Source organism: Patagioenas fasciata, chromosome 24 (assembly GCF_037038585.1).
Source record: "Patagioenas fasciata isolate bPatFas1 chromosome 24, bPatFas1.hap1, whole genome shotgun sequence".
NCBI lineage: Eukaryota > Metazoa > Chordata > Aves > Columbiformes > Columbidae > Patagioenas > Patagioenas fasciata.
Genome location: NC_092543.1, coordinates 6,234,090 through 6,246,841, shown reverse-complemented (window position 1 = coordinate 6,246,841; position 12,752 = coordinate 6,234,090). Strand labels below are relative to the sequence as shown.

General features: G+C 42.8%; 1 protein-coding gene across 3 annotated transcripts in view; it reads left to right on the top strand.

Moving 5' to 3' along the window:
- SIK2 (salt inducible kinase 2) overlaps positions 1 to 12,752 on the top strand; it is a 31,620-nt gene that overhangs the window by 3,145 nt on the left and 15,723 nt on the right. For all 3 annotated transcript variants that reach the window (XM_065855641.2, XM_065855640.2, XM_071798902.1), the window contains exons 2-4: positions 3,150 to 3,266; positions 4,303 to 4,366; positions 9,236 to 9,397. In XM_065855641.2, coding sequence (XP_065711713.1) covers positions 3,150 to 3,266; positions 4,303 to 4,366; positions 9,236 to 9,397 — 343 coding nt within the window. The remainder of the gene's footprint in view (positions 1 to 3,149; positions 3,267 to 4,302; positions 4,367 to 9,235; positions 9,398 to 12,752) is intronic.

Genomic DNA, 12,752 nt, shown 5'->3' with positions numbered 1-12,752 from the left:
TGAAATATGATGTGAAATAATGAGCCGTAATGAAAAGCTCTAAGAATAGGTGAAGGTACTACTTGGGAAAAAAAGCGATGCGCTTTAAAGATGAAGGAAAACCTTTGTGAATAGGCGATGTGTGAAAGAGTCGTGTTCCCCACCCACCCCAAGCTCCGTAACTGATATCCCCTAAGGATTAGCTGTTTGCAGAAGAATACTCGCCATTGCTCCTCGGGTAGAAATGAAACCCTTCACTGGTGTGTGCTTGCGGATCACAGTTGTGCCTTTAGCCGTCTGCTGTGCTGCAGGTGCTTGCATTTTTCTTGGAAGATCAGCAGTTCCTAACACAAGATGCTCCTAGTTTAGGTGTGAGTGCCTAACCTGAAGACTCCGGAGGCAGACTGGGGACTCAGAGGTGTGACAAGTTGAGCATGAAGTGCTGCCCTCTAAGGGAGGTTGATGCTTTTAATTGATAACCAAACACTTTGCTGTTGCAAACCGGAGTTGCTCCGGATTGCAGGTCTGTGTACCCTCAGGAAGCATCGTTTAACAACTCCAATCCGAACTTCTGTCACTTGTGGGAAACCTTGACATGGACAGACTTCTTATTGTATGTTAACTTGTTAGACCGTGTTGGGGGGGTGTTGTGGTTTCTGGGTTTGTTTGCGTGTTGGGTTTGTGTGATGGTTGTGATTTTTTTTTTTTAAACTAGTCAGGTAACTAAGTGGATGATGAAACCAATGAGAACTGAAAGCTGGAATAGCTGAAAACTAGAACTTTCACCTTGTTTTGGTGAGCATTTCACTGTCACTGCTTGACAGTCCCAGTTAAGTCCCAGTTCCCAGGTAAAGATTGAGTGAACTCGAGTTCTCTAGGCCTTTAGTAAAAAAGGGAAGGAAACGTGTGCCCTTCCTAATAATTTCTAATTAAAATGAATCATGAAAGTTGCTAAGGTGTTTTGGAATTAAGTCTTTAAGCAGCAAAAACTGGTGATAAGGGAAGGAACAGGGTTTTTTTGGTTGTTTGAGGTGTGTGATAACACTATACATTGGTGTCTGGGATTTGATTTTTTCTTTTCCTTAGAAGTGATAACTCTTTAAAAAAAGCCAAAAGCAGAGTTGCAAAATTTGTGTAATTGCCCTTCATTTGGCACCTGCCAAATTGAAGTCAGTTTGCTCGCGCTGCGGTGATGAGTGACCAGAGCAGAGCAATGAGGATTAATTTCTGTGTGCGGTCTCTCTGCGCTGTCTTCAAATTATTAGTGATGTTCCAAAATCTCAGCAAGATGCTGCTGGTTGTTAACGAGCTCTATGTTCAGGAACAATACACTTTTCAGATAGGAAACTGTTCCTCGTCTTGAAGCTGCATCTCCACCTCTAAGAGTTATTGTCCTCTTTCCCGTCATCGTGACACAGCCGAGATGATGGACCATAGTGCTGTTGAATGCATTGTTCCTCCTCCCATCATTAGGAACAAGTTGCTGGATTTTTAAGTATTTGCAAGTGTTTATTCTGCATCTTTTATGGCCCTGGCAAGACGCATGAAAACTGAACATTCAGAATAGACTGAGATATCTAATCTGCATTTGACTGTAGAAGCAGTGGTGCCAGCTGTTACTACGCTGCCTCTCCTATAGATGCCTGGCGCAGTGTTCCCATATGTAATACGCACATTGAGAGCTGAAGGAGGATTGGAAGTAGCAAAGCTTTTTCCTTCATGTAGGCGTACGCTTTTACTTTGTGCTCGAAAACCACTTAATAATACCGAATAACTCCACATTGTGAGGCAAAAGAGAGTTTGTAATATGGTGGGGTTTCAAAACTAAAAACTTATTTAAGCTGGAAATACAGTTTGTTCTTCGTTAGTTTGCATCTCTTCCTCTTGCATCTCAAATAAGATTTAGTGGAGAGCTGTGCTTAGAATTATTTCAGATACGAGAAACCGAACTAATGGGGTTATACAACACATGCATTTACTAATATATTACTGATAGCAGTCAACTGAATGATCTGGCTAAAGAATCATAGGATAGTTTGGGTTCAAAGGGACCATAAAAGGTTCTGGTCCAACTCCCCAAGAAGTCTTGTTTGTCTTTTTTTGAGCAGATTGCAGCTGTAGTAGCTTTGAAGAGGTTATCAAGCAAAAGCATACTGAAATGGAGTCAATAAATAGTTAATTCAGAATTCAGGTGGGTCCATAATCAGCCTTGCTGGAGATAATGAGGTTCACCTCCCGTGGATTTTTGTCTCTGCATAGCAGCTGTGCCCTGTAGTTCAATAGTTTGTGAAATGCAGTTATAATTGGAAGCATTTGTATGACTTGTATTTGCTCCTGCTTCAGCATTAATAATGTGATAGTCAGGGTGAACAAACACCATCTATATATTCAATACTCTTTATTGTCATCCTGTGCATGGTTTTTACAGCAGCTATATTATTCTTTCTTCTTGGTTTAATTTTTAAGTATCTTCTGTTGGAGATTTTTAGTCTCCTAAGCAAGTGTAGTTGTGTGTGATTCACTTTGCAGGCGTTGGCTAAAAACAAGGCCCATAGGACTGAGCCCTGTTTCCTAAACTGAGATCTCTTTACAACACTTGACTGACAAAGATATTTGTACAGAGTGTTTTCCCTGAATGGCTGAACTGCAGATGTCCCTATATAAGAACACATTAATTGTGGTTAAAATAAGCACGTAGCAGTTGAAACTACATGGATGCACCGTGGTTTGATTGTGTTGAGCCAACAGTTTATCTTTTCAAATATGGTTTTGCATTGGTGGGATTCAAATTCCCTACTTTGAGTCCAGAAACGGACACCGTTAGGCTTTTTAGGAGATTTTCTCTTTACAGTGCTGCTCCATGGAGGGTCCTCAGTTAGTTCCACTTGCTACTGATATCAGAGCATTTGACACTGGGCTCGTTGGAGCACCGGCCTCCATCGCTGTTCTGTGTCTTCCATTTCTTGTAAAACTTACTTTTCCTGACATGCTGATGCAGGGGATGGTGCTGCAGCCAATTAGTGGGACGACTGACATGTTTAATGCTGTGTGCTGTATTTTGAAGTGTGGGGTCTGTATTTCTGAGCTAGAAGAAAGCTACCGGTTATCTGGGGTTGCATGATTCCCTTTGGAATAAGGCTAAATTAATCTCTCCTGCCGTTTGTCTGCAGGTGGCAATAAAAATCATTGACAAATCTCAGCTGGATGTTGTGAATCTGGAGAAGATCTACCGAGAAGTGCACATAATGAAGATGCTTGATCATCCACACATTATAAAGCTCTACCAGGTATGATTAGTGGCGTCTTTCCCTTCTCCCCGTCTCTTCTGCTCCTGTGTGCAGAGTGTGCTCCACACCGGTGACTTCTGGCACATCACCGTGACAAACTCGGCTTTTCCGGAATTGATTTGCATTGACAAGTATTTGACTTTTTTCAAAGTACATCGGTTGTGGTCTTTTTCATCCTATGGTACCAATTAGGCTGGCTGTGTGAGATACTCAAGTGCACCTGAAATCTGCTTAGAATACACAGAAGGTTGTAAATGGTATGTTAGTCAAAGAGCTGAGTTGGGAACACCCGTTGGTTATTAGACAAGGTATTACATAAGCTAGAGTAGGGTAGGAATGTTCAGCATAATGTGCCTACAGTGAGTACTAGCTGGGACGAACTGTGTGGACATACGGGTTTTCTATAGAGGAGTACTTGTAGCCTTTTATCTTGCCCAAAGATAAGACAAGAGATATGTGAAAGCAGATTCTGCAGATGTACTTGTGATGTAGATGCATGCATCAGGCAAGAGTTTCCCAAGCGCTTTATCTTTATCAATGGGACCCTGTGCTGTGGTGCTTTCACCTGAATTTTGCCAGGTTTTAAGACTGCTCTTCTGTTTTTCTTTCTATAACAGGAGAACTGTTGGTAACAGGGGTCGCTGTTTTCCCGGTTTCGTTTCCCATGTACCAGTCGTGAGCATGTTAGAGAAGTTGAGCAAGGGAATTCCTTTAGGCCGGTTCCCTAGAGGAAAGTCTGTAACCTCGCTGCTGAGGAGACCATTATTGTGTTGGTCACTTGTGGCTGGGAATCCTATCCAGCTCCTCCTCCTTACACTGGCTTTATGAAGTATTTAAAGCCTATCCTTGTGCTTAGCATGCAAATGCTCCCCTTGAAATTGTTGGGGTAACTTGAAAACACAAAGCGAAAGGTGGTGATACAAGTCTTTGCCTGGCACATACAGTTATCTTTACCAGAAGAGAGCAATGACAAGCATCCCTTTGGGTGTTTTCTTACTGCTCTTCCAGCAAACTCATGCGTTTTCTCTCTCAACAGGTGATGGAGACCAAAAGCATGTTGTACCTTGTGACAGAATTTGCCAAAAACGGAGAAATTTTTGGTAAGAGAAAATTTTCATGTTCAATATCTTCATGTTAGCTTCCGAAGTCTGTCAGTTGTATTTATCTTGCGCGAGGATCCCTTTTAGCGTAGTGTGTCAGTCTCCTTTATTTGTCAAAAAAATGCGCAATAACTGTTGGTTTTTAATTTTTGAACTAAGAACTTTAGGGAACACTGTTACAGTGTACAGTGGTGTAAGAAGAAAGTTAAAAGTTACTGATGTTCCTTTAACAGAATGCATAGTTCGTTAAACAGAAGAGTGCAGGATAAGCTCATCTCAGCATTGACTCAGCTCATGACAGCATTGACTTGAGATGAAAAACTATATGTAAGTGTTCAGCCTGATAATGAACAGTGGCCCAAACAGCAGTTCAAGTGAACTGAAGAATCTGTTTCTTATGCAGTTACGTAGTGACTTATCAGGCATGGTTTTTTAATGTGTTTTCAGGACTCGTATGGGGGGTGTCAGGCTGACTTGGAGTGGTCTGTCTTGACTTAAGGCATCTAACACAGCCTCCCACAGCATCCTCACAGCTAAACCCAGGTCTGGATGAGCGGGTGGTGAGGTGACTGCGAACTGGCTGAAGGGAAGAAGCCAGAGAGCCGTGGTCAATGGGCAGAGTCCAGCTGGAGGCCTGGATCATCTGTCTTTTAGTCTCCAGAACAGCAGAGAATCCCCTGCTGTTTTAATGGACCAGAAGAACTGAGGCAGCTTACTGAATTTTAAAAGCTTCTGCAGATCATTTTGTAAAAGGCAATTTATGAAGTGGCTGCGCATCAGCCTTTACTCTTCCCAAGGGCTGTGGAGTGAATAGTAAAAGTGATTCCGCAGTCCCGAGGCTCGTGTTCTGATATTGAAGGCGATTCCTGCATTCCATCTCCCTTCTTGATTGTGGTAATGGGCGCGTAAAAACGTCATCTACATAGGTGTAAACTTTATGGCAACCAGGTTGTAGCCCTGAACTCTTCTTCAGCGTAGCCTGAATAACTGTCATAACTCTAAGTCTGGCTTATGGCATCTGCAGTGCCATTATCAGCAATCTCTAGGGCATCTTGTTTTCTGTCCCGAGTTACTGTTTGAGATTTTTGGGGCTATTGAGGCTATGGTAGCAGTGAAGGCCTCTCCAGGAGGGATAGGCTGAATTTGTTCCCAGAACCAGCTATATATAGATAGAAGTGCTCCTTTTTAGGCCACGAAGGAGAAACACGTGAAACGTGACGCTAAGTAGTTAAATGCATTTCATTTTGACCTGCTATTGCCTTCAACTTTAAAATATGCATTAATGATCAAAGTAACGATCAGCTCCTGCACACGTGACAAAAAATTTGGGTGAGCCTGTGTTCTAGGACGATAAAATCCCAAGAGTGTTACTCTTGTTCTGTATACAGCATGTTAGCATAGGTTTGGTTTGGGGTATGGAGACGTTTGAGTACCTTGTGCACGTCTCAGGAATGTGGGTTTAGTTTGGTTTTTGTGTTGCGTTTTTCTCGGAAGGAACGGCATGTTTTGCTTTACGCCGGTTCCCGTCTGGCAAGGCTGAATGGTTGAATTCTCACCACCGGAGCTGCTGTTCTCAAAGCAGTGTTAGTCTTGAAGCCCGGCCATGAGTCGCAGGCTGCCCTACAAGCTTTCCTCTTTCTCCTTCTGAAATCTTGCAGCTCACCTTATTCCTTGCCTTGGGGACTACAACATTGGGGGTTGCTTATCTTGCAAGATTTGTGTGCAGACTTGCGTAAGTGATTAGCGTAAGCCAAAAATCTATCGCAAAATTACCTTTGTACCTACTGCAGGTTGTGTGTTTTGTATAGTTGTAGGGTTTCGTATATGAAACGTTCTCAGTACTCAGTCAAGATTCTATAACTATTAAGTTGCATTTACATGACCAGAAGGGGTTTTTTGCTGCTTTATGTAAGGAAGTGAGGTGGTCATAGGGAAAAATAACAGAAGGCAAAAGATATAACATTTGAATCAACATCGCTAAAGATTCCAGAACTAACTTCGACTCTTTTTGCCTTCGTATTTGTCTTGGCTTTAATGTCTATCATTTCCTGTAAAACTTTGACTTAAATCCTAATTCATTCTGAAGAAGTAAAGCTTTGGGCTCTGAGACTTGCCCGGTTTGCAGATCCTTTCATGTATGATTCACACACAATTGAGCCAAATCTTAGACCTTGGTTTGCTTTTTTAATGAAAATAATTAAGGAATCTTTGTTATTAGAGACTTAATATTTCTGCCCAGGTTTTTCTGAATATTTTTTCTGATCTATTGGAATGATTTCTCAGTGGTTTTTGTAATTAAGCATGGGATGTTCTGCTCTTCTGTCACTGTTACGTGTGTTTTTAGAGGAGGAATTGGACATGAGGTAATGTTATAATTTCAGAGGGGGGAAAGAGGTGTCTTGTGATTTTCCTGCAGGCTCTCAGCCAAAATGTGCTACAACAGTAAGTGCTGGGTGAAGAGCAAACGTTCACCATCTAGCACTACACAATAACCACTTTGGTATAGGCTTGAATGGGACCTGGGACAATGGGTTCATTTTCCATGAATGAGTCTGACATGTCCTAGTGGAGTAACACAAAGCAATAGAAAAATACCTGAGAAGCAGAGTTGTTGGCAAAGGTAAAGAAAATCCTTTTAGCTGGAGTATTTCATACATAACAGGGAGCGCTGCTTTCTTTAGGCACTGGACCGAGGTGCTAAAGCAACAACTTTTCTTGCCTAATAAAAGCCGATTTCATAAGTTTAATGCTTGATACCCAGGCACTTCATTTCCGCCTGCGTTTTGGTTGTAATAACAAAGTTGGAGTTGTTGACTGACAGTTTCAGAGAAACTTTCTCCACATCACCACGCAGAATGAGCTCGGAGGGCAGTGGAACACAGTTCAGCGTGCAGGGTGCCCTGGTGATTGGAGTGCTGGGGAGGTGGAGCCTGGCTCCTCTTTAATTCTTACACCGGGGGAATGGATTTCATGGAAATGGAACTCAAATGTTCAAAGTCCCTTCTTGTTGTCTGGGTTATCTCCCTCTCTCACCCCTTTAAATCCCCATTATTGGGCTGCTTGTGTGATAAGCAGGATATCGCGTCTAACTGGGAAGTGGAGAAAAGCAGGGTAGCATTGAACAAAAGATAAAATATAAAGATGGCTTAACCTATATGAGCTTTTTGTCCTTCCTGTCCCGATCCTTCTTTGGGTGTACTGAATTTGCCACGTCTAACACATCTAACAATGTGCGAAATAAAGTATTCCTCTTATAACATTACTTTTCAAACATTGCAATTAGTGGATGTTCTTCTGGAGCCCTGTACCCAAGTGTCTCTGAAGTTTCCAACACTTTGCAACGCATGATCCTACTTTTGGGTTAGAAACCTGTGGAACGTGCAGCTTCTTTAGTTAATCGTTCTCCTAAGAGGCATTTAAGTATTGTGCTCCATTGTGTTCTTTGATGAACCTTTGAGGGGGCTTAACAGAACAACCAAAACCCAAACAAAAACTCACTCTAGGTTTGTGGCAGGAGCTGCTGGAGAGAGTCCAGTGCAAGCAACAAAGATGCTGAAGGGAGTGGAGCATCTCCCGTGTGAGGAAAGGCTGAGGGAGCTGGGGCTCTGGAGCTGGAGAAGAGGAGGCTGAGGGGGGACTCATTCATGTTTACAGATATAGAAAGGATGAGTGTCAGGAGGATGGAGCCAGGCTCTTCTGGGTGACAACCAATGATAGGACAAGGGGTAATGGGTTCAAACTGCAACACAAGAGGTTCCACTTAAATTTGAGAAGAAACTTCTTCTCAGTAAGGAACACTGGACCAGGCAAAGATGATGGAGAGTGGCCCAGCAATGACCTCAGCCAGCTCCCTCAGCACCCGCGGGTGCATCCTGTCCGGACCCATGGATTTATGGATGAGGCAGCCCTCAACCTTTGGTGCTTCAGCCATACCCTCCTCATTAGTGAGGATGAGGTCCAGCAGTGCACCTCTCCTAGTCAGCTCCTCCACCCTTTGCATCACAAAGTTCTCGTCAAGGCACTGGAGGAACCTCCTGGACTGTGGCCGGCCGAGTAATCCTTCCAACAAACATCAGGGAAGTTCAAATCCCCCACCACAACAGGGCCTGTGCCTGTGAGGCTGCTCTCAGCCGTCTGTAGAGTCCTCATCAACTTCCTCACCTATAATAGACACCCACAACAGCATCACCCTTGCCAGCCTGCCCCTTAACTCTCACCCATAGACTCTCAGCTCCTCCTCATCCATGCCTGGACAATACTCCATACACTGTAGTTGTTCTCTCACATAAAGAGCGACTCCACCAGCACGCCTGGCTGGCCTGTCTTTCCTGAAAAGGACACAGCCATCCATGACCACATTCCAGCCATGTGTGCTGTCCCACTGTGTCTCCATCATTGCCACTAGGTCATAATCTGCCCTAACACAGGTTTCTAACACCTCCTGCTTATTCCCCTTATGGGTACTTGCTTTATTTCCAGAGAAGAAACTACTTTTAGCCGCTGCTGTTGAGGGTTCAGAGGGAGAAAGTTGCGTGAAGTTTGCGTGAATTGGTAAGAAGCTAAAGCTTAAGGTACCTCATGACAGCGAAGCCGGTTATTCCGAGTTCCACAGGAGTTGCGTCATATGAAAATATTTATCGGAATCATCCCGTAACTCTGAAAGACAGAAGAGAGAGAAGAGTTTCATTATGCAGCAGCTTTTCTTACTCTTTTTTTCTATTCTTTTGGAGGGGAGGGCGCAAGAATAATGGGTTGGAAACACATTGGCTGAAACACTTTCTGAGTGTCCTGGTGGTAACTACTTAAGGGAAATCATGTTGTTTCAGAGTCGTGGCTTGCTGTCTAACGCATCTAAACCTGCTTTAACAGATTACCTCGCCAGCCATGGCCGTCTGAGCGAGTCGGAGGCCAGGCGCAAATTCTGGCAGATCCTCTCGGCGGTGGAGTATTGCCATGGCCGAAAGATTGTTCACCGCGACCTGAAGGCTGAAAACCTTTTGCTTGACAACAACATGAACATCAAAATAGCAGGTACTCGGCATCCAGATGGTTCAGTAACACCGTATTTTTATGAAGGGCCATTCCAGCAATGCAGTTGCTGCTGTGCTTAAAGGTACAGAAAATCAGCGTGGTAATACGTGTAATATCTTTGCATTATGGCTACCACAGCTAAAATAATCCCTAGATTAGCTCTATTATGCTTTCAGGAAAAAAGGAAATAATTTTTAGAGTGATAGTAATTTTTTGTGGGTGTCATAACATGTCTCTAATGCTGCCAGATGTTCGAGTTAAACCCGAGTTAATCAAATAACTTCTTTCAACATTAGAAAACTCAAAATGGAAGCTTACTGATTTTTTTTTTTTTCATTTTGCATGCATGATTTCATTTTAATTATAAATTTAGACACAGCAGATGTTGCTAGCAATGGAAATCATTTTCTCGGTTGTCAACTCATTACAATTCCACGAATCCTTCCATACTGACTTTAGCCCAGCATCACTTGAAATAGGAAAGCTAGATAACATCTTGACTTGGAGGACTGTTGAACTTCAGTCATCAATAATATGGGAATGGGAAAGGAAGGCTCTAAGAAGCTGCTTTGTATAGGAGTAAGCTTGCTCGTTTGGGGATGGAAGTGCGAATAGAAGCCAGTCAGGCTGGGGAAGGTACAGTCATAAGCGTTTCTGAGTTGTAGATCACCGCTGGATTATCATACCCTTGAATTTTCTCTCTGGCATTTCTGAAACAGACACACTGAAAAATGTGTCTTGATCCCTAATGCTTTCTGTAAGGATAAAATGGCAGAGAAGTGTTCAGTGTCTAAAAGATGCGCTCCCTTTTGTTTGTGGAGTATGAAGACCATGTCCCTAAAGATTTGAAAGGAAAAGTTAACACCTGTTTAACTGCTTAGCATCTGCGTCACAAAGATTCACCCCTTTCTCCGCAATACTACAGCACACATTGGGAGGACTAGGCAATTAATTCTGAGGATTAACTTCACCCTTACAAAAAATCTTTTAAATCCTTACAAGGCATCTTTAGCAGAAAGGGAAATGTACACAATCCTTTAAAGAACTATTTCTTGAGCAAGAATTTTATCCCCTTTAAACTCAGAGAAAAGGAAGACATAGGTACTGCTATTGAAAACCCCCCACCACCAAAGAACCACGTAGCTTCTATTTGCCTATGAAGTGGAATTTCCAGTAGGGCCACCGGCACAGTTTGCTCCCAGCTGTTGGTAGTGAGCTTTCATGGACCTGCTGTAAAATTCTGTGCAATTTCTAGCACTTACTGATAATCGGTTGATGCCTGGGTTGATGGGGACTGGGTTAGGGAGCAGTTGGGCAGTCTGGACGTCCATAAATCCATGGGTCCGGATGGGATGCATCCGCGGGTGCTGAGGGAGCTGGCTGAGCTCATTGCTGGGCCGCTCTCCATCATCTTTGCAAGTCTTGGGAAAGGGGAGAGGTGCCTGAGGACTGGAGGAAAGCAAATAAAAACTTGCTCATTGTGTGTACAGTGAAACATCTGTGCATTTATGAAAATTAAATACAGCTTTGACTCGAGGGTGGACTCGCGAGCTTCTGTCTGTGTGCTTCCGACCCCACACAAGATGCTGTAGATGTTTGCAGAAATCGTGCCCTCTTGATGGTAAAACTCCTGTGTTCGAACCAGCTTAGGTAGGAGAGACTGTTATTTTGAAGTAGGTTGTAGCGCTGGTTTGTCTTGCTGGTGGACAGTAAAATATGCATTGACGTCAGAACAGGCTGATCAGCATTCAGTCCGTGAAGTGGATCAGGTTTGTTTCGAGCACGCTCATACCTTTCCTTTATCAGTACCTCTCTCCCGATTATCTCCATTGCTCATATTACTGTTATAACAAAAGATCCATGTGGCTCTGTGAAGCCAGGGAGATTGAATTCTGTCGGTAATTTTAGAAGAATGGATTAATTATAGCTCTGAAGCGAGTATCCCTTCTGAAGGATTTGGAGAGGTAGGAATTAGAGCCTAGCTCGTATTGCTCGATGCACAGCAGAAGTTGCAGTGGCCTTGGCAGGGAGCTTCCATTTCTCAAATTGCAGACGGGTCTGAAATCTTAGTCTGTTTCCATTTTTAACGGGAAAACAGATTCCATTTAAATGATGTATGTTCAAAAAATTATACCTTCGAAATTCAAGATTATTCTAAAGGGGGTAATGAGATTGAGAAACAAAACGCTGCGGATGTCGAGAGCCAATATTTGCAGATTGCACAAACACAGAGTTTATTCAACTGAACACAATGCTGCAAATGAGCGTATTTTTTTAACGTGCAGATTCAGGCAAATGTTAAAAAGATAAAGATCACTCAATTATATAACCTAAGTCCTCTGGTGTACCAAAGAGTCCAGCTTCGGTCTTTTTAGAATTCAATGGCTGGCATATGTTTTTTTGGAGGGTGAGCACATTTTCCCTTAAACATCAGTAATGTTCTTCAAATACGATTCACAGGAATGAGAAATCTTAACAGTGTGTTTGGGTTAAAAACATTTACCTTTGATCCACAATGATTATGGTAGATCAGCAATTGCAAATAGAAACAGGGTGGAGGGGGGAAGAGAGACAATGAGAAACCAGTGATTGTTTTGTGCTGATTTGAATCCTGGCCATTCTAACACTCTGGAAAGTGGGACAGCTAAACTGACAGTGCAATAATTAAAAGTTGAGGAAGCTCAATGGACTAAGCATCCAGTATCCTATCTAAATCTGAATTTTTTTCTTTGAAATAGTTTTCAGGGATGCTATTAATTCTTGAGTTCTTAAGAGATGGTTTAACATCACTTGAAGACACAAGTGTAGCAAGCGTAATGGAAACAAAAAGAGGTAACCATAATCATTTATGTGCTCTAACAAATAATGCTATCTCTCTGCAAAGGTAATTAGTTTGTCCCATAGTAGAATACAATTGTATTTCTAAGGATAAGAGCAGATTACTGAAATACGCAAGACTGGTTTTAAGTTATGTGTTACATGAAAAAGTTCAGTATGAATCAGTAGGTATCTCAGCGTGCTTTGTGTTGTCAGTGCGTGCTGGTTTTTCGGCAGAAATTCCTAACTGAAGGATATTGGTGGGAATTGAAGTTTTAGAACTGTAGATCAAAGATAGACGGAATGAACAATTTTCCGGGTTTGTAAGACACATACTCTGGACAAGGCATGGGGACTCATGGGGAAATGCACACCAGGTCACGTCCATGTGGCAGTGACAGGGAGAGGACACCAGGCTGGCCATTTTCTGCAGCCTGTGCCTTGTGTCCTTGTCCCTACCTCCAAGCCCCAGAGCCACTATCGTTCTATTAGTACTTAACCAGAGCGCATCCTTGGCTACTCCTCCTAGGATCAATTT